The 21,083-nt window shown below is 36.3% G+C and overlaps 3 protein-coding genes across 6 annotated transcripts; 1 reads left to right on the plus strand and 2 right to left on the minus strand.

Moving 5' to 3' along the window:
- Positions 1 to 1,377: 1,377 nt before the first annotated feature.
- Positions 1,378 to 5,147, minus strand: LOC122018746 (SAGA-associated factor 11-like). 2 transcript variants are annotated; one of them, XM_042576162.1, is made up of 5 exons: positions 4,958 to 5,147; positions 4,806 to 4,889; positions 4,383 to 4,688; positions 4,007 to 4,199; positions 1,378 to 1,673 (listed from the first exon to the last, which is right to left on the minus strand). In XM_042576162.1, exons 2-4 carry the CDS (start codon positions 4,860 to 4,862, stop codon positions 4,017 to 4,019), a joined length of 546 nt encoding a protein of 181 aa, XP_042432096.1. In that variant the 5' UTR covers positions 4,863 to 4,889; positions 4,958 to 5,147; the 3' UTR covers positions 1,378 to 1,673; positions 4,007 to 4,016. The 2 variants fall into 2 exon arrangements, with proteins under 2 accessions (XP_042432096.1, XP_042432103.1); XM_042576169.1 differs by lacking the exon at positions 1,378 to 1,673 and having other exon boundaries at positions 4,058 to 4,199; positions 4,417 to 4,688.
- A 442-nt stretch (positions 5,148 to 5,589) lies between these two features.
- LOC121999866 lies at positions 5,590 to 6,301 on the plus strand. The gene is made up of 2 exons (XM_042554503.1): positions 5,590 to 5,989; positions 6,078 to 6,301. Exons 1-2 carry the CDS (start codon positions 5,653 to 5,655, stop codon positions 6,134 to 6,136), a joined length of 396 nt encoding a protein of 131 aa, XP_042410437.1. The 5' UTR covers positions 5,590 to 5,652; the 3' UTR covers positions 6,137 to 6,301.
- Positions 6,302 to 6,398: 97 nt separating this feature from the next.
- Positions 6,399 to 17,479, minus strand: LOC122018763 (protein BREAST CANCER SUSCEPTIBILITY 2 homolog A-like). 3 transcript variants are annotated; one of them, XM_042576186.1, is made up of 23 exons: positions 17,136 to 17,479; positions 16,878 to 17,033; positions 16,656 to 16,751; positions 15,567 to 15,707; positions 13,556 to 14,504; positions 13,371 to 13,408; positions 13,170 to 13,288; positions 12,922 to 13,076; positions 11,074 to 11,196; positions 10,767 to 11,003; positions 10,604 to 10,685; positions 10,459 to 10,509; positions 10,305 to 10,380; positions 10,082 to 10,193; positions 9,931 to 10,002; positions 8,745 to 8,928; positions 8,489 to 8,671; positions 8,038 to 8,180; positions 7,897 to 7,959; positions 7,427 to 7,643; positions 6,959 to 7,126; positions 6,795 to 6,880; positions 6,399 to 6,709 (listed from the first exon to the last, which is right to left on the minus strand). In XM_042576186.1, the coding sequence occupies exons 1-22, from the start codon at positions 17,323 to 17,325 to the stop codon at positions 6,824 to 6,826; spliced, it is 3,612 nt and encodes a 1,203-aa protein (XP_042432120.1). In that variant the 5' UTR covers positions 17,326 to 17,479; the 3' UTR covers positions 6,399 to 6,709; positions 6,795 to 6,823. The 3 variants fall into 3 exon arrangements, 2 of the variants coding, with proteins under 2 accessions (XP_042432120.1, XP_042432113.1); XM_042576179.1 differs by having other exon boundaries at positions 16,611 to 16,751; positions 17,136 to 17,477; XR_006121896.1 differs by lacking the exons at positions 6,399 to 6,709; positions 6,795 to 6,880 and having other exon boundaries at positions 7,427 to 7,626; positions 16,611 to 16,751; positions 17,136 to 17,478.
- Positions 17,480 to 21,083: the final 3,604 nt, after the last annotated feature.

Raw genomic sequence — 21,083 nt, forward strand, 5'->3', positions numbered from 1 at the left:
TTTTATACGAGAGAGGTTAGGGCATCGATCGAGATCTGAGATTTAACCCTAAAATCTATCCGAGCAATTATCTATATAAATACTAACTGCATCAATCAGGTGAGAACTCATTCGTAGCAATATTGGACAATCTCATCTAATGCAATATGATGAAATGATGAAACTTAAGCCATAAGGGTAGAAATAATCAATAACATTTGTTGGAATCATGAACACTAGACACATGTAAGAATGCGAATATGTGAGAATCATTGTGGCAAAAAAAAGACGAATATGTGAGAATCATGAACAATAAAGCACATGTAAGAATGGGAATGTGTGGGAATCATGAACATAAAGCACATGGTAAGAATGCGATCCTTTCATCTCCAGGATGTCCCGGTTAAATTCTCCGATAGATAATCAAGGAATTTAATATTTGAATCTCAACTGTGGTGCGCTATAAGAGTTTTTTTCCTCCAGTGAAAAGCAGATCTAATAATGTTGACTATCTAGTAGAGTTGTAAACAAGTGAAGCCGAGTTTTGGAGTGTTCAAGCTTGTTTGATAAGGTAACCAAGTCAAGCCGAGCCGAGTTAAAATAAACCAAGCTTTTGAAATGAGTGTTCAAGCTTTGCTTGATTTATTTTTTATGAGCTTGAGCTTGTTTGAACCTTGGCTTGAGCTTGATTCGTTTAAATGTTATCAAGCTCTCAATTCAAGGTTGACTTGAGCTTGGTTCATTTAGATGTTATCAAGCTCTCAATTCAAAATGATTTGAAACTTTTAGTTGTTTGATTGGTTATTGAGCTTGATAATTTAAATTTATTTATTTTATTTTATTTTGTTATTTATTTAGCATATTGAAAAAAAAATTATTAATGAATATAATTCGTGAGCATTGTTCATGAACGTTGTTCACGAAAATTAACGAGCTGAACACATGTGTTCAAGCTTGTTTGTTTAGATTAACGAGTTGTTCAAGTTTGTTTGTTTAATTAATCTTATGTATATTGAACGAACATAAATAAATTCTTACCAAGCCGAACATCAAGCTTGTTTATAAACGCTTGGTTCATTTACAGTTCTACTATCTATATGTACTTTCATAAGAGCTTCCCGATTTATCTTGATGGCCAATAAAAAACTTTCATAAGACTGAACCAATTATCTCTAGGATTAATCGGTTTGAAGAACTAGATATCCGAATTATTAAAATAAAATAAAATAAAATCTGATACTTTCCAAAATTGTGTTGAACTGCAAAACATGGCAACGGCTAAAATTTGCCCAATCAAAATTTTGTACGGTATACAACTAATAAACAATTTGTATTTTATCAACTTTGGATTATAAATCTAAGTCCAGATATGAACTGAGTTGATTACTAGTCAAAGAATGACATATAGAAGCCAAAAATGCTGCTTGTATTTATTGTAAGCCATTTGTGGTTCAAGAAAGCAAAATAAAACAGCTAAAATCTATGGTTGCCTTCAAAAGTAGCTAGTAACCACAAACTTGAACTTGGATGAGTGAAAACACATGCCTCGCAGATTCAGCATAAAAACCTTTTGCAGGAAATTATGAACTCAGCACCAATCTGAAAGATATAACAATTTCTGTATAATGTGCACCACATAATCTTCATGAACTTGATGAACACGAGTGAGCCATCTTTAATAAAAGGCTTAAAGACTGCAATAAAACAAACACACAAAAACTTGAGTTTTGTGCTGCTAAGTAATGCCAAGCAACGGAACCAAATTCAAACATCTAATATGATGGAACTTATAGAGTACCATAACACATGTAGATGAACATAATAACACAGTAAAAATACAAGTAAAGAAAGAGGAGTTTTGCAAGTCTCACTTCATCTTCTGTATCTTGACATATTCAACTCAAAATAAATATGGAATCGTCACATCAGCGGCCTTTCTAGGTAAATACAAGTACACATGTGGAAGGCGCATAACAGGGACTACCATAGGCAGTGACACCCTGGGGATCGACCCCTGCCCAATCCAGACACACTACCATGCGCCCACCATATGTGCTACACCCTAGGGACTGACATATTCAACTCAAATATTCAGCTTTAGTTGTGAACAACAGAGAAACTGACACAAAGAAACTAGGTCTTGACACATAAATAAACAGATCAATGTAACTTCAATACCAAGGTCCTATTCTCTATGAAATATTAGATTGCTCGTGGGTTATTGTTGAGCAGTTACTCATGTTATGTGAGCACAACTTGAGATTTGAGTGAACAAAATCATAGGATCTTGAAAATTAGATTGTTCTTCAATTATAGGAGGCATTTGAAAAAGAAGTGTCATGAATCATCATGGGTGAATTACAATGACTCGAGATTTTTCCAATTAGTTGAAAACAGGTTTCTTTACCATCTCTTGTTTTGTCGGTTGGAAATTTTTTCTTATCATGTAAGGTCCTTATGCATTCTCAAATCCAAAGAGAATATCACTACAAACTGTACCCATTTCATGTTCCAGTCAACATGGGTCCTTTTTTGCTCCTAGGCCTAGGGCTTCTAAAAGTGAACGAGGAGGTGAAGTGGTGATTCTAACGTTTTGGCTTTTCAAGTTAAACAAAAGGATTTGTTTTTTCATTGATCCAACCAGACTAGTTTGGCTTCTGCTTTTTGGGCAAGCACTCGGTCCAGTCAGATTTTTTAGAATATTGCCTAACAGGCATCATAAGAACATCATCCTATCATTTGTCTGATGGAAATGTTATTTGTCCCGGTTTAATCATTTATCTCCTAAAATTTAATCCCATTGCATATTACACCTATAATATTCTTCTCATGGAATCTTTCCTACTCAGCAAAGCAGACCATTTTGGCCTCTGGTTTCCAAGTTAACCAGTTGAACTAGCTGATCTGGTCTAGCTTGTAAAAGCAGAAACTAGGGCAGGCAACATACAGACATCATCCTATCATTTGTGCAACTAAAAGATTTATTTTCCTTATCTCAACATACATCGTAAAATCTAAATTCCATTGCTTCATGCCAAATGTAATATGCCTCCTGTTTCACTCAGACTATGGTCAAATTATAGAGGTGAGCCCATGCTTAGTGCCTCAAAATCAGGGGCTAAGCACAAATTTAAAGCAGTGAAACCACAATAGAAGTCACAATTCTTTATCTTCAAATACGACAAGCTTAAACATTTGTCAGGAACTTCAGAAGATCAGAAAACTAAGTGAATACAGCCATTTGTCAAATCTGGAGAGAATCATTAGACAGTATAAACAAAGTGCTTCATGGAATCACATGGCACATTCTTTAGCACATATTTACTAAAGAGGACAAAAATATGTCATAAGTTTCAAATTTGTTCTTCTCTTTTACTTCAGAACTATATGAGCTCAATTATGAATATACTGTGTCTTTTATGAGTAGCATGAATACTACCTTGCTACTCAAAAAAATAATGTCAGAAAATAATGATTGAATATGACAAAGTTCAATGGTAAAACAATTTAAAAGGCATGTTCAATGTTGTAAAATCAAACAATTTTCTTCATGGTAAACCATGTAAGATCATAGTAGACCGTGCTCTTTCTCAGACTTGAAGTTTCCGTTATGCCAATTTCACAACAATTTGCAGTTTTTCTTTTTTGATATGTAAGTTATGAATCATGCTTCGCATTGCACACTAGTCATTCCAAAGATGGAACCTAAACAAATTCTAACTAGCACATCTAAAACCCTAATGGAGAAAAGTTATTCCATCCAAGTCAACTACATACTTTGTTGTTTTGGGGATGAAATTTATTTAGCTATCTACCTGAACAGAACAAAGCACAATGATATCCAATTAGCTGCAGAACTCAGCAGGATTTCTTGATTAAAGCCTATATATAAGAACCAAATTATCTTTGGCCCTAAAATATTGTTGTAAGAAACTGTCATGAAATCTTGATTGATTCTTCAGCATCGATAGGAAACACAGTCCATATTAAAAGGAACAAATCCGCTTGTGTAAGATGAATGCAAAACCTTTGAAGTATCATGGCTTCTCAAATCTGCAGTTTGCAAGTTCCTCCCCACCTGTTCTTGGAGTGTCATCGGGAATTATGTTATTGTTGGGAGTAGTGGAATAGGGAGCAAAAACTGTCACTGGACTGCCACGAGCATGCCGATTTCTTGCAATTGTAGTGCTTCTAGTGATCTTTGGCCGAGCCTTACGCCCCTGAGGCGACGCACGCACAACAGTGAAGAGGTTCATCAGTACACGAGACCATTACAGGCGCATAGATATATCAGTCCAGCCAAGAATCTAGCACGGGGTTAGGAATTTGTATACCTATGGCGAAAAATTATACTTTAAAGAAGATTTTTTTTTCTTTTAGAAAAGGGCAAGATTAAAACTCACCTTGCCCATGCACTTCTCTAGGTGAGGGGCAAACCTTCCGGCCGTGACGGGGCGACCACAGTTCATGCAATCGAAGGTCTCGCTGGGGATGGCAGGATGAGTCTGGCCGAAGATGTCAGCCACATTTTTGCTATTGTACTCACTACTGCTGCCAAGATTCTCCATCCGGGCTTGCGCGGAGAGCCGCAGTTCCTCCTCTTCCTCTTCCAGGTTGCGGTCGAGGCCCAGCCTCGCTATCCGATGGCATTCCGATGCCATATCCACGACGATGGATTCAAAGAGATCATCGAAGCATCTCGAGGCACGCTGCGGAACCAAAATCACCAGAAAAAAAAAATGAGATTTTTAACAGAGGAATCGAACTATTCTAATCCCAGATTAACCACACAGATCTTATGGATGTTCCAAGATTTGTATCAAAACCTGCTCAATGGTGACCGGAGATTGAGGAGGCGAGCTGCCATCATTGAGGACAGACATTCTTGGAATCAAGATGCTACTTCTATACTGAAAACAAAAATAAAACAAAGACGATGAAGCGAGCTCAAATTTACAAGGCGAGGAGGGGTTCGTACCTCGCAAGTGATTCGATCATGAGAAATGACTAAAATTTGAGCAAATCAGAAAGAAGCGGCAGCGATCATTCGGGATTCACCGACGACGCGATCAAAGGCGGCATCTGTCGCGCAACAGCATAAGAAATCAAGAACGCAGGGGTCGGAATCTAACGAGGGGAAGCGTACAAAAAACACTTTCTCCTTCAGGGATGATAAAAGAAATAAAGATACACGCTGCAGAAAACAGTTTTTTGTTCGTATACTTTTCAAAACACACTCAAAGTTCGAGTATTTCTCAAAATACCCTCCAGAGTCTATAATATATATTAGTTTTTTACCAAGTTTAATAAGTCGGTCGTTTGGGGAAACCCACCGCTGGCAGGACACGATCCCATGCAGGGGGGCTTTTAAATTGAATAATTTTCCTTCAATCTACAGTTAGGATTAGAAAGTGGATTAATCTGGCGGCTGAAAATGGTCCCTCGACTATGTTACTATCCAGCCGCATAGAAGCGGCGTACTAACCGCGACAGCAAGTCGGTGGCCCGGCTACGTTTCCCGAAGCATGACACCGAACCAAGACAAAAGCAGCGTACGACTGCGTGTACATACTCTAGTCCGTTGCCACCGCCGGACCACAACTCTATTTATACTCCATAAATCCCATCCCATCCCATCCCATCCCATCGCAGGCGGCAGCGAGATCAATAGCCATGGAGGAAGACAGCATCGATTCCAGCGAGAGCTTCATCTCCCTCTCCCTCTCATCCAAAGGAGAGCAGCAGGAGCTGAAGCAAGAAGACAGCCATGAAGAAGAGAAAGCAGCTGCGGGGCAGAACGACGGCCTTCCCAAAGAAGGTGGTGAAGATGCAGGAGAGGAGTCATCTGGTGGGGGAATCGCGAGCAAACTGATTTCAAACTTAAGCATCTCAGTTCCAGATCAATCTGCTGGGGACGAGCCTGAGAAAGAACAGAGCAAGGAAGAGAAGGATTCAGCCAGTGCCGGGCTTTTCACCCATCTCCTGCCCAAGTTGCCTGTTGCTTGGCCAGGTAACTTTACTTTGATCAATTTGTTCTTTCAGAAGAGATTTCATGGTATGTTTCCGGGGTTTCATCTTTGATGTTTGATTATAAGCAGATGAACAATCTCCAACAGCAGATGAAGCTTTTCTTCTCATCTCCATCATAGAAGATTAGCATTAGAACAAGATGGATCTATGGAGGACAAGCTGTAAAAAAATTTGTTTGGGATATGTGAAATGTAAAATTTTGGAGGTGGAAAGTCGATGCAACTTTTTAATTTTCTTTTTTTTATTATGTATTTTAAACATAATTTTCTATATTAAAAACCTTATTTATTTATTCTTTCAATTTAATACTCTACTTTAATCAACTTTTGTTACAATTCAATTAGATTAAAGAAAACAAATTGACGAACGAAGCAGGGACGACTCAGATATTTAAGAAGCAAATAGTTCAGAAATGCCAACTATTTCAAGGCACTTGTTGGAAATGTAATGGACCAACAAACCAAAGCACTGAAGGATGATAACGTCAAGAGCTTACTAATTATATAAATACATTCTTGAACAACAAATTGCCCGCCAGTATTTCGACGGGCACCCTGCCATTTAGTTTGGAAGTGGGCAAATTCTAAATTGGGAGAAATATTAACACTTACGACTAGCTCCGCTGCCAAAACAAAATTAGCAATTCCCATCTTTTGCCCCTAAACTCCAGCGATTTTAAACCATATAACCTAGCAAAACGCTAAACAGAAGAAAAAGATTATCGCATCAACTGGATTACAGAGCATCGATACATGGATAGAATGGAAACAAAGGAAGCAACTTACGTTGATTGGTTAGCTAGAAAACCCAAGATTCACACTCGATCATGTCCAACTATATATAGAATTCTCTCTTTCAGCTCCTGAATGATCTGCACAAAGTCACAGCGTCAGGAATTTTCTTGAGATCGTAAAAGAATACAAAACTTGATAATCTTTCCCAAACATACTGAGGAAGATAATTTTGCCCATTTCTGAGCAAATGTTGCATCTGCCTTCAGATGACAATTACTAGAAAGATTATAACATGCAGAAAAGGTAGAATTTTCAGTTGCCTCTGCAACCCAAAGATGATTTGATTGGTCTCTTGCTCGCTTGACCAGATTAAAAAAACCAACCTACATGAAATGGTGCAAACGTTAAACTACAGTTTTAAGCAGTAGTTAGCATCTTAAATAAGGTCTAAACACATTTGTTTCACCTATCCAAACTACATTGTCAGCTCATAACAAATACAAGCTTCAACTTAGTTCATGATACATTCAAAATAACAATAGGAAAAAAATTGATAACGCATAGTATGAGCTACCTGTAAGTTCAACTAATTCTCACAGAAGATCGGAGTACAGTTAATTGGACAGCAGACGTGGAATGAATTAGATTGAATAACTGATTAACATAAAAATGTGATGACTTACTACCGTTCCTTCATGGTGGTGACTGAATAATGCAGACAAATCATTGCCTGTAAATAGAGAGTGGAAACTGATAGCAAGTAGACAATCATGTTGCTCTTGATATTGTAATGTTGAGTTGCATGTGCATCCATCTGAAACAAAAACCCATTGTTTCTTCCGACGCCCAGATATGCAAACATCTCCGACATGTAGTATTAGTGCTGCAATATCAAATTCACTAAAACAAGCAACAAAATCAACTCAGGTATGGACATAATGAAATGCTATTGATCATTTTTGTTTTTTTTTAATTGTGTTATTTTCATGTGGTTTAGAGTGAATAGAGTGCCAAATAATTGAAGTACATTGTTTTGCACAATTTGAGTGGAGAGTTATTGATGTGTAGTTCATTATTGTGCAAATGTTTTATTTCAACATTTGACAGAAAAAAGATTAATACAAATAAATTTTGAAAGAGACGATTGATCTACCTTGTTAGAGGTATGGCACCCAAATTTGACAGCCTGATGGATTTGCGAGGTTTAAAGAAAGGTCTGCAGGAAAGTATACGAAGTTACAAATTTACAAGAATACTTTCCATTAGACCAAATAATATAATGGCATTTGCTTACTCATATTTCTTGGCCTCTGTTAAAGGCAAACTCTTCCATCCTGTAGAAGATCCGCCACCTTGTAGATAAAGAACGTTCATACAAAAGTTCATTGGCAGAAGTCCTGCAACATCATATATTTTTCCTTCTACAAGATCAACCTTCTGTTAGGCATCACCAGAGACAAGACAAGTTTGTATTAGTTCTCTAATGCAAATCTCAGATAGTTTAATATTTAAAAGAGTAAAGATCCAGCAGGATCAATGTTTTAAAAAGCAACTTAGATGTGACCACATAGCATACAGCATCTGCAGTCCTTACATAGCTGACTTCAATACACATGACCAAGCAGCCAATGAGTATTGAAGCCAGTTTCATTCCTGTGATTGTGAAACACTTCAACAAGCTAAGTTTTTGATATGGTGACATGTTATATTCATAAATATTTGTCTAGCAAATTTCTCATCATTACCTGATCCTCAGTTGGATTCCATATTGTTATCAGACCTTCCCTGAACTTTCCTTTTTTGCATGAGTGTTTACTAGTTAAACCTGCCACTTTCACTCTCATAAAGGGTGTAACATCTCTTGAACAAAGACCGGCATCCTTTAACGTTTTCTCAATCTTCTTTTCCATGTCTGATTGCCTAATCTCCTGAAAGCAAATCATCCTTCTTCATTACATTTTTCAGATTAAGCCAATTTGATATGAAACATCACAAACACACATTTTGCTTTGTCTGATAAGCTGAGAAAGAAATTAGTTGCTGTGGAGTCATATCTGCCATCAGGACTTCAGGCTCAGCAGTTGTCTCAAGTATTTTGTAGAGTTTTGCCCCTTCATCATTGCTGTCTACATCAGCAACCACATCTATTCGCTCAGCTAAAATAGCCTCTGCAATGTTACATCTCCTGCACCGGAAAGAAAGGATTAAAGTGGCAACAATTATAGAGTGAAAAACCTGTAACAAATATCCTAAGGTTAATACAGATACATGAGAAACAAGTAAAGTGATCAAATCCAACTGAGCAAAGTGAATAACGTTTTCAACACACTTCTAGGATCAATACCTCTGCCTTAAAAAATGCATTAGGTGAAACTTGTGGCAAGTTTAAAGATCAAAAACAATGCCCAAGTATGCACCTCCAAAAGAAATCCAATTTTGATGCTCTTCATTCTTTATTTAATGTTATTTCTTTTGTTCTACTCAAATGTAATTTATGAAATTCTCTTTGTGCATGCATATATCTTATCTTTTGTTAAACGGAGCCATGTATAAGACTAGTATCTCACCCATGCATTGAAACAGATGATGATTGTTGATTTAGAATAATGTGCAGAAAGTTGTTGGAACTCCTTTATGTACCAAGTATAAAAGGATGTAATTTCCTGCTTCAAAATCCAGGAGTGTTTTGAGCAAAATTTTGTGTAACTTGAGTAGCTTAAAGGCAGTAAAGATAAAATCCTGCTCTTTGCTGACTCATAAGGCAGTCTTCGGAACTAAAACTGAAGTGCAAAAGCACATGTACATGAAGTATTAGTGTCCATCAGCTGGTGCCACTTTTTCCATACACAAATAGTGAACAAAGAAGTAAAGGAGCCATTCAACAAAATACTATTGAACCATTTAGAGCAACTTAAGTGCAGATAAAACCTGCTCTTTGCTAATTCATGAGGCAGTCTTCAGAACTACAACTGAAGTGCAAAAGCATATTACATATGAATTATTAGGGTCCATTAGTTGGTGCCACTTCTTCCCATACATAAATGGTAAACAAAGAACTGAAGGGATCATTCCACAATATATTATCAACGTAGTCTTTCATCTTATATCCCTTTTAGGCATGTCAAGCAAAGAAGAAAATAAATACTAACTGATTTCTGCTATAAGTGTTAGTAAGATTCAATAGTACCGCTGATCGTATTGCTGAAGCGCCTTCCTTTCCAACCTTTCTGATCTTACAATATACCCACCATCAGAAAACCTGAGAAAAATTTAACAAACTTTATAACTCAGACAGTGCTTATAATCATTTTCCAGTAGATAGTTAAAATTGGGTTCACCTCTCCTTATATAGAAGGGGGTAAACCCTTGTGATTCCGACCAATGTTCGAGGAACTCTACCACCACCAACTTTAATACAATTGAAAGACAAAGGAGCACCACGACAATTGCCTAAATATTTCATGAATAAGAAAGTAAATCACTGTGACAAGTGTAAGCAGGATATAATTAGCAAATCACTTCAAGATAAAAATTAACAAAGTTGTCAAAATAATTGCTTACAAAATCCCAACTTCTCAGCCCAATCTGCCCTGTAGGTCCCATTTATGTTCATTAGCAGATGAACAGTCTTTGAAGCCTAGAAAAGGCAAGTTGTTAAGAAGATACCAAATGTTATCTGGAAATGAATTTACTTGGCACAGCATCAAAAATTGACCTCAAGAGATGAAACAGGTCCAACCCAACCAAATAAACCAGCACCCCATATCTGCAATGCAATGTTTTGAAACAAAAATGATAATTAAATATCTGGAAAGAAAGATGCATTACTGGGCTATTAATAGTTAAGGATTACTTCATACCCGAAGTTTTTGGCCAACAAACAACTTTCCAGTGAAAATTTGTTTTGACAGCTGGACATCTAGCAAAGCATACAAAGAATACCTGAAAAAAGAAAAAACCTGAAGTTTTAAATGTCATGCATAACTTGACTTATCCATTTCTGAGGAATAAAAGGTAGTTCACCATCCATCAGTAAGCTCTATTCTGGCATCATAAATACTTCTCTCTAATGTTGAGCTAATGTTGTTACTTTGTTTAGTAACTTCAGACCCAGAATTTTTGTCATCGGTCTTTGATATTTCAGGGTGACCAGAACAGATTGCTGAAACACATAGAATCATCATAGATGAAGGTGATGCATCTCCATCTAAAATTCTTTTAATGGCTGATCTATGACCATGGTTGAATTCCCTTTCATACCTAACACGGACAGAATCAAATATACAAAGACTGCATGTTATCAATAGAAGAAAGAGAGTAAATTACAAACCTGTATTTCAATTCCTCAAGAACATTGGGAACTGTAAAAAACTTGTTTTTAGTTTGATTATGATAGCACCTCTCATAACATGCAAGCTTCCAAACAATCCATCTGTAATGATTTGTAACCCACCTAATTTATATACAACAAGAGAGACAAGATTAATTATAATAAAAGCATAAAACATGAAACTCTTAAAATAAAAATTGCAATGTAAAACAAACTGTGGTGCATATAAGCAACAATATAGAATAGAATGGCAAAAACAGAAAAGACAATTCAGCATATGATTTACTCTTATAATAAAAACAGATGAGAAGTAGAGTGTTTTTTATTAATGCCCAAACACTAAACTTGGCAATGTTTGTAGTCTCCAATTCTATGATATTACAGAAAATAACAACATGAGACAAAGCGCCTTTTCCCAGGCCATTACTAAAATTCAACTTCAAAATGGAGCATGTTCTAAAAAATTTTCACATGCTTGATAGAGGTATCAAATGCCCACTCACAGTGTCAATACTGAAGTATCAGTGTCTGATACATATATGGAAGGGGTAAATGGAGTGTTCAAATGTGAAGAAGGAACCAAAACGAGACAATTTGACAACCTAAATATCTACACATTGGCAGTTCAAAACTGGGATCATAGACATCCGATGAATTATAGCAAGTCAATCACACTTGCCACAAGGAGTAATCTGTATTCTTGAAATAATAGCCTAATGATATTTGTTTTCTTTTAACATATTTTTTATTTACATATAGATTCCATTATTAATCTATTGATCACGCTCAATCCGTCTAGCTACATTGCTCAACACAGGAGTAAGAAGGGAATATATGCACAAAGGGCGCTTGGAAGTGGATGCAGTGATGAAGCACAATTTCACCTTTAGCCAAATAGTTGAATCAGTTGTGCCACTGGCATTTCTCTCTTGCTTCGCTGCTGGTGAGCCATCCCTCCTGGTTTCCTTTTTCAAATTCAATTCAGGAACTTCTGTTAAGATTGAACAGCAGGTATTCCCTCGTGCCGTTGAGACTGAATCATATATTGGATGGCTGCATTGGATAGGATACCAAGGTAAAGAGTAGCTCCATTCATGGTAGTCTATCTCATGCAGCCACAACCAAGGTAAAAACCCCTAGTTGTGGTTGTATTTCATTGTCATTGTGCCAAGTATGTTTGAGGCAGTAGGAGAAATTTCTTTTACAGTCATGTATATAAAATGGGTGGACCAAATCCCCTAGTTTTGGGATCTCATTGTGGATGGTCATATTTTGGTTGTTCATTAGTATCTCCCTAGTTTTAATTTAAATTTCACTTTTCAACCTTCTGTTAGTGCTGAGTAACCTCTCTATTGTATAGAAGGATTGACCTTAGATGTATGCCAGAGCGATGCCATATGAACAATCAATAGCCCAATAAAATAGCAGTGCTATAAAATGTAAATGTTAACTACATAAGGAAGAAGGCATACAGACCATTCAAAAAGAATAATTCATTGGCATGTAGTCTACATTAGATGTCATTGTTAATGGAAACATTAATAAGCAACTGATTTTTATTGAATGAAACGAACCCAAATGAATGGAAAAATACAAACTTTTCACTGATATTTTAGAAAAATATCAAACAATCTTGGTCAGTTCTTTGTTGTTACACCAAACAATATTACTAATTAACTACAAATCTACAATGTCTATTGGGTAGCAGAAAAACAAAGCAATTCAGTTAGAATCATCACACAAAATTTCAAACATTTTTAAACATATACTTAAACAGGAGAACAAGATGTTTGTAGAATCCATGATGACAAGAAAGAAATACAAGCTCCAAGAAACAGTTAGGCGCACTCTTTTGTTGCATTAGATAATGATGCACCAGATTGAAGCAGCATATCCTGAAAAGCTTCTATGCCAATCCCATCATGACTGGATGCATCTTGAAACTTGTAGTTCAGTGCATTATCTGCATTCATGCTGCTGACTCCAGAAGATAGGGATTCCAGCTAGGTTTAAGCATTATTCAAACACAAATAAGTTTTTTTCTGGCAAAGGCGACATCAAAAACAAAAAATGAACAGGAAGGTCAGTGTTCGTACCAAATATTGATGACTTGGAGCACTACCAAAGAAGTCTTTAATATTCTTTCTTTTATGACACGGGTAATGAGTAGAGATCTGACTGTGGCAGCTACTTTGTGTTGGTAGTTTGGAGAAACCTACAAAATTTACTACCCTTAAATATCTTGATCCAAAAGTTAGCATAAGGACTATTGGTTCTTACATATTCCACTCATTTACCAGTAGCCAAAGAAGTGTTCTTCAAGGGAGTTGCAAACCTATATGATGAATAAGACATGTTAATTTATTTATGAGAAAGCATGACATAATATGTAAGATATGGCAAAAGCATAATATTTTTTTCTTGAAAAACATGGGGAAAGCATAGGATATAGAAAGAGGTAAATTTCAGGAGCTGAACTGACCTGGAATTTCGTGGCCTTTTAAATGGAGAGGCAGAACTCATTTTTCCAGGTTGCAGCTTTCGGCTACTAAATCTATTGTTTGATATCTCAACCAAAGGTCCATGCAGAGGATTGTCATCCATCACAATGGAGTTATTAGATAAATGGAAGTTATCTTTTTCAGGCTTTTTATTGATACAAGCTTTCTTGCCAGAATAATCATTTCCAAATGAAAAATTTCTGTCAATTCCCTGGTCTAGCACATGACCTTCAGATTTAACTTTCCAGGTGTCAGATGATGGTTGCTTTCTCTTGAAAATAGAAGATGGGGTTCTGGATGCAGGTTTGCTTATTGATTCTAAATCAGAACAAGGATAATAGATGTTCTCCTTGTTACAGAAAGTTACATTATGATTATTGTTGTTTCCCGAATTGGAGGGCAAACACTGATCGAGTCTGCTGTTCTCCAAAGTTCCAATATCTGAGTTCCCAAGAAGGTTCCTTGCACGATTTAGCGCGTCATTGGAAATTGAAATATACCTTCCGCTAGCTGTTTGGAACTTAACTGGTGACTGAGTAAAATTAGAACAATCTATTTTATGTGCCAGGGTATTTTGTAATTGGCCACTATTTAAATGACTGCCAGCTGAGCAATAACCTTTTAAAAAATTATCTGGACTTCTTTCAACTAATCTAGCATTGGAAGGATCAATAATGAGTGTGCTAGTAGTGACACAACTAATGTTCCGAGAAGAAATTCCATGTGAACTTTCCCCCTTGATGTTCTTCATAGAATCCTGATTTTGTGCACTTCCAAAACCTTTTAAGGCAAAAAGTTTGTCATCTTCTTCCAAGCCCAATAAAGTAGTTGCTCTTGCGAGACCACAAGAAGATACATTTACAGTTCTACCCGAGCTTGTCTGGAACATGGAATTGAAGAAAGTCCTGTTACCTTGCTCGTGTAATTGTCCTGCAATTTGAATATATTACAATGTCTCAAATAAACTACAAAGTAATTGCAAAAAAATTGTAGCAAAAGAAAATCTAAAACAACAAAATGCCATGAAAGCACTATGTGTATACTTAAAAAGAAAAGTTGGAGCATCATTTGCAATTAGCATCAGTACAAATTTCTAGCATGTATTCCTGTATGATTGGTTGGAATTATGATGTGAGTGTATGTTATTGAATATTTTGTATGAACTACATGCATTTGCTCCAACTATTTTGGATGATTTCAAATCAGTACTGATACCGATTTCTACTAAAGAAAGAAGGCTGTACTGTGTTTCTCTAACAGGATGCAATAACATTGCTACTGATAACAATGTGAAATAAAGAAAACCATAAACATCCCGTGGATTTCCATGTATAACACAATGCATATTAAAACAGAATGTTCTTATTTTTATTTGTACAACTACGTATATAATTCAGTGCAAAAAAAGAAAAAACATCTGTTATAGTGAGCAATTCTGCAACAAAATTTAAAACTGGAGTATCTATAGTGCATAGCAAGTAAATGATGATAATAGTATATTATCAAATTGTTTACATAAAGAATAAACAGTTTTTTGATTGAGATGAATCAAGGATAACAGTTTTCCATATCCAGTAAGGAAAACACGAGTATCAAGTTAATTCTGCAAGATTGTAGGGTATTTAGTGATTATATAGAACCTGTGCACATCTTAAAGGCAAAAAGTACAGCATAAGACCAGAAGTTTAGGACAGAATAGGAAATCAATTAAATGGCTGTTAAGAGAATCAGATTAAACTAACATGAGAGATGTTTTTCCTTAAGACAATGAGCTTCAGCTTGCCTTCACGTTTTATTTCTCTAAAATTAAAATTCATTAATTAGATTTATTATTTGATATAACTTAACCAGAATAGTCCTAATGCAATATTGTATACAACCTTTAAGGAATTGATTTTATACTATAGGGCACCAACATGCAAACATGATCAGGTGATTCAGTTCCATGCCATATGTTCAAACAAAATTAAACAAAGAAGAAAGCAACTTTACCATCATTCACATCCTTTCCTTCAAGGATGGCTGCTGCTTTCCTAATTGAAGATTCTTTTATGGTGACCGATTTCCCAGACGCAGTACCAAAGATTGGTAAGGTACTATCTTTAATACAATTATTTGAATGTGCTTCATTACCTAAGAGAAACAAAACAGATTAACTGACTAAAATCAAATTTTTTTCATGAGAAAGAGATTATCCAAATACAAGTAAAAATGACTTTTCCATTCATGATAATTGATGTGAACAATCTTAGTATTTATAGTAAATACTAAACCCAAATACAATAGCAAATAAAGGGTCTATAGTGTAGGAAGCATTGTCTTCTTGTTCTAACCCATTTCTACTAGCAGAGGAGGCTAGCACTAAAGAGAATTTATATTCGCACTACACCAAATCCAAGGCTCAAAGGAAGAAGGTGCTCGGATGCTCAAGCAAAGGCAATACTACATCCACACACAGAGTTGTTCGAGGATCACAAAGGAAAAGACTGAATGTAGCTTGCACGAGATCAATAAGTGTCATATGAAATGTACTGATGGAGAAAACATTGAATCAATGGGAGGGTGCAAGAGGGGACTGAAGCACAGGAGAGGGCATAATAGCTCATCATTGGCATCTCTTCAACCTCTCTTCAGTTCCTTTATCTGGAAGTTGCTACAGCATCAAAGTAAATGTGATGGAACAGGAATTTGGGAAAAAGAGAAGGCCCAAAGCACAATAGAATGTAACAGAGTCCATAGTCAAAAGGTGATCATGGCAAGTAAATTAATGAGGATTAGACATCATTGTGGCTCTTTACTGGGACATTATTAGGGTATGATATCTCTAGATAATCTCTTCTAACTATGTTTATTAAGAAATTTGGACCTTTAGGATTGATCCTGTATCTAAGAAGGAGCACCTGAGGTAGGATCAGCCTATTTCTAAACATAACATTGTTTCCTATAATGTTTCACTGACGTAGTTGTCTACTTTCAAGTGACTCTTATCTCTATATGTTCGTCAATAACATACAAAAATGGAGAAAATCAACTTACCCTCCCTTATGTAATGTCCTTCGTTAATAGCTGCTGTTTTCTTACTTGAAGATTCTCTTAGACCAAGTGACTTCCCAGATCCAGTATAAAGCAATTGGAAGTCGTTGTCTTTATTGCCAACCTCTGAATGAGCTTCATTGCCTAACAAGCACGTGATAGAGTAAACTGAATAAATTTAGATTTTTTTTCTGAAGAGACAAAAGAGAGAAATTGCTAAATTTTCAGGTTAGCTAAATATTTCAATCAATTTTGAGTATATTACTTCACCTCTGCTATTACTGTCAGCTTCACCGAGAACAGACCTAGCTCTATTTATAGAACTGTCACTCACGAAAACCGATTTTCCTGACGCCGTACGAAAAATCGGCAACCCACCTCCGTCCGCATGGTCATCCTCAACACCTACTGGAATCTGCGTATGAGCTGAGATTTGGAAAGAAAAGTCAAACCGAAACGGATTCATAGACAACCAGAAATAAAGCAGGAGACCGCGATCATGATTTAGACTGGGATAAGAGGGGTTACCTAGGATCAAGAGATCTGCCAACGAAGGAAGGCGAGTACCACGGTCGCTGTCGTCGACGCCAGCTAAGGTTTTGGGAGGCGGAGCTGCTGGGAAGGAAGATACCTCGGAGCCGGAGGCGACAGCCCAATGGAAGTGACCATCGGCGGCAGGGCGAATCTCCCAAGTCGGGAGCTCGGTCGGCAGCGGCATTAGGCGTTAGGGCTTCTTTCGTCGAAGGATGATAAATTTTGGAGATTCAGGAGGCGGGAAACGGTGGAATAAGCGCCAATTATTTCGATCTACCAAACACACATTTAATTCCCTTTCTTGTTCGTTTTTTTTTTTGTTTTTTTTTAACCAAAAGTATATATTTTTATTAAAAATAATTTTTAAAGTATCTATAACTATTTATCAGTTTTTAATAAAAATGAGGCTCAACACGTTTTATTTCAATATTTTATTGTTAAAATATGTTTTTCCCTTTAACCAAGTAAAATAATTAAATAAGTATCTTATGGTTCCATAGAGTAAAAGTATTATTTTTATATTTTTAACATTGACAAAATATTATAGATAATTTTAAATCTATTAAATATTAAAAATATTTAAAAGAATATCCTTTCTAAACATATTTACTAACAACCTTGAGGACAAGGTTGTTTTGAAGGGCGGTGGAATGATAAAATCCTTTAATGGATCTTTTCAAATAAATCCATTAACTTTATTTCCTTTTTAAAATAAGTTTTAGACTTTTTCTTTTTTATTTTAGATAAGTTTTAATCTGACATTTTCTCATGAAAATGTATTTTTATTTTATTTTTCTTTTACACCTTTTCTTTTTGAAAAGGTAGTTTAGGTCTCTATTTAAAGAGACATTATGTAACTTTGGAAGATAAGTAATTTCTCTTTTAATTAATCAATTTCGTTTGATTATTGGAGGCCGATCCCCTCGAAGCGATCACCCTATCCCCTTTTCCCTTTCTCTTTCGATTTTTTCACGTAATAGACCCCCGGGTTCCTATCAACTTGGTATCAGAGCAAGTTCATTTCATCTTCGTCCTATAGTATCTCGCAGCAACTTCAACAAGCGCATGGTCTTAACCCGACTTCAAGAAAAGAAAATTCACTCTGTCATGGCGACCGGAGGATCTCATCCTGACGCCAAATGGGCTTTGGAATTTGAAGCTAAGCACGAGACAAGGATGGATAAACTCGAAAAAACTATGGCATCGTTGGTCACGATAGTGCAAGAATTGAAGGATCGTTTAGAAGTAGATTCCAGCTCAAGCATACTAATCAAAAGGGGAAAACATCAGCAGTCTCGACAACAACAATATGACCAAGGTGCAAACTCAAATGAAGATCGAGAGCACAACTATCCACGTATGAAGGTGGAATTTCCTCGCTGGGAGAACAATGATCCGATTGGATGGATTTCAAGGGCTGAAAAATATTTTCGCTTCCACAGCACATCGGACAATGCAAAGGTAGAACTAGCATCTATAAACCTCGAAGGTGATGCCATCCAATGGTATGACTGGCTTGAAGCATGCCATGGACCTTCAAAATGGGAGGAATTCAAAGAAGAACTCATCAATCGATTTGGTCCCTCCGGTTATGAGAATGTTGATGGAGAATTGGCCAAAATTCGACAAACTTCAACCGTAGTAGAGTACCAAGGACGATTCGAGAGACTCTCTAATCAAATTCGTGATTGGTCAGAAAAGCAACTATTGGGCACTTTTATTGAAGGACTTCGCCTTGATATACGACAAGAAGTAAAAATGAATCAACCCCGCACCATGAAGGCTGCCTTATCCTTTGCACGACTACAAGAAGAGAAGATCAATGAAGAAGGAAGAAGAAATAACAAGGTAATTCGTGAAAACCCATCATATTATTCAACACCTCGTAGATTGACAAAAGAAGAGATCAAGGAAAGGATGGCAAAGGGATTATGCTGGCATTGCGATGAAAAGTGGCACAGTGGTCATCAATGCAAGCAAAAAAGGATACTGATGATTGAACCAATAGAGAACTCTGAGGAAGAAGATGATTTCCATGAAGATGAAACACAAGATAATATCAACGAAGTACAGTATGATTCTATGGCAATATCGGTTCATGCCTTAGAAGGACTACAAACTCCGCAAACGATGAAGGTAAAAGGATTCATTAAAAAACAACCAGTAACGATACTTATAGATTCAGGAAGCACCAACAATTTTCTAGACTCAACCTTGGCAAGCAGGCTTAAACAAAAAATAGAGCAAGCATCTACATTTGATGTTAAGGTGGCGGATGGAAGATCACTTACAAGTCCAGGAAAGTGCAATAGTATTAAAATTTTCTTACCCAATTATGAATTAATAACAGATCTCTTTCTTCTTCCCCTAGATGGATGTGATGTTGTACTTGGAGCACAATGGTTGAAAACATTAGGAGATATAATATGGAATTTCTCTCAACTAACAATGCGCTTCCAAGATCAAGGAAAAGAAGTTTGCATCAGAGGCAAGAAACAAGATACTATCACACCAATCAGTAGTTATCAGGCAGAGCAGTTATTAAAGAAAGATTGCTCTATTTTTCTCATGCAACTCTCTATCAAAAAAGATCCTAAAGCAAATGTTAGGCCTTATCGCTACCCTTACATACAGGAGGAAATTGAGAAGATTGTACAAGAGATGCTTCAGGCTGGTATCGTTTGCCCAAGTATAATTCCATATTCTTCTCTAGTACTGCTTGTACAAAAGAAAGACAAAAATTGGCGAATATGTATAGATTACTCGACACTCAATAAAATTATAATGAAAGACAAGTACCCCATCCCCATCATTGATGAACTACTTGATGAATTAGGAGGTTCCTCATTATTCTCAAAGTTGAATCTTCGCTCAGGCTTCCATCAGATAAGAATCCATCAGTCAAACATTTCAAAACAACCTTTCAGACTCATGATGGTCATTATGAATTTTTAGTCATGCCTTTCGGTTTAATTAATGCACCTTCTACATTCCAAAGTTTGCTGAATGATATCTTCAGAGCTAAGTGCAGCTTTGGGACAACTGATGTGGAATACCTTGGCCATATTGTAAGCCAAAACGGAGTAGCTACTGATCCCTCAAAGGTGCTAGTTTCAAAGAGTATCAAGGCATTACGTGATGTTCTGGGTCTCACAGATGCATTTAGATGGTGTCTTGAAGCAAAAAAGATATTCCAGAATTTAAAGGAGGTTATGATGACAACACTAGTTCTTGCACTACCTAATAAGCAATTTGTTATTGAACCTGATGCATCCGAAGTTAGAATCGGAGCAGTACTTATGAATTATATGATACCATTCAAGAAAATGTTCCAGAGTTTATTGCTAAACAACCTTGAGGACAAGGTTGTTTTGAAGGGCGGTGGAATGATAAGATCCTTTAATGGATCTTTTCAAATAAATCCATTAACTTTATTTCCTTTTTAAAATAAGTTTTAGACTTTTTCTTTTTTATTTTAGATAAGTTTTAATCTGACATTTTCTCATGAAAATGTATTTTTATTTTATTTTTCTTTTACACCTTTTCTTTTGAAAAGGTAGTTTAGGTCTATATTTAAAGAGACGTTATGTAACTTTGGAAGATAAGTAATTTCCCTTTTAATTAATCAATTTCGTTTGATTATTGGAGGCCGATCCCCTCGAAGCGATCACCCTATCCCCTTTTCCCTTTCTCTTTCGATTTTTTCACGTAATAGGCCCCCGGGTTCCTATCAACTTGGTATCAGAGCAAGTTGATGAATTTCCCAGTCATGACAAACTAATATAATTCACCTTATTAAATGATGAATTTTTGACAAGCTGAAACACCCCATTAAAAATAGATCTATCTAAAAGGAGGCCGGATCCTCTTGTCTATAAAAAAAATAGACCATAGGATAGATCACTTATGATTATGGTCGGATCGTGGGCATGCAACGATCAT

This window comes from Zingiber officinale, chromosome 1A (assembly GCF_018446385.1).
Source record: "Zingiber officinale cultivar Zhangliang chromosome 1A, Zo_v1.1, whole genome shotgun sequence".
NCBI classification, from domain to species: Eukaryota; Viridiplantae; Streptophyta; class Magnoliopsida; order Zingiberales; family Zingiberaceae; genus Zingiber; species Zingiber officinale.

What these genes read in the sequence shown, in the direction of transcription:
- LOC122018746 (XM_042576162.1), bottom strand. Translation starts at nt 4,862, where the DNA reads ATGTCTGTCCTCAATGATGGCAGCTCGCCTCCTCAATCTCCGGTCACC. An exon ending in CTCCGGTCACCATTGAGCAG is followed by an intron (nt 4,689 to 4,805) that starts GTTTTGATACAA and finishes TTGGTTCCGCAG; the next exon opens with CGTGCCTCGAGATGCTTCGA. An exon ending in TAGAGAAGTGCATGGGCAAG is followed by an intron (nt 4,200 to 4,382) that starts GTGAGTTTTAAT and finishes GCGTCGCCTCAG; the next exon opens with GGGCGTAAGGCTCGGCCAAA.
- LOC121999866 (XM_042554503.1), top strand. Translation starts at nt 5,653, where the DNA reads ATGGAGGAAGACAGCATCGATTCCAGCGAGAGCTTCATCTCCCTCTCC. An exon ending in GTTGCCTGTTGCTTGGCCAG is followed by an intron (nt 5,990 to 6,077) that starts GTAACTTTACTT and finishes GATTATAAGCAG; the next exon opens with ATGAACAATCTCCAACAGCA.
- LOC122018763 (XM_042576179.1), bottom strand. Translation starts at nt 17,325, where the DNA reads ATGCCGCTGCCGACCGAGCTCCCGACTTGGGAGATTCGCCCTGCCGCC. An exon ending in AGGACATTACATAAGGGAGG is followed by an intron (nt 15,708 to 16,610) that starts GTAAGTTGATTT and finishes TGTTTCTCTTAG; the next exon opens with GTAATGAAGCACATTCAAAT. An exon ending in CCCCTTCTATATAAGGAGAG is followed by an intron (nt 10,003 to 10,081) that starts GTGAACCCAATT and finishes AATTTTTCTCAG; the next exon opens with GTTTTCTGATGGTGGGTATA.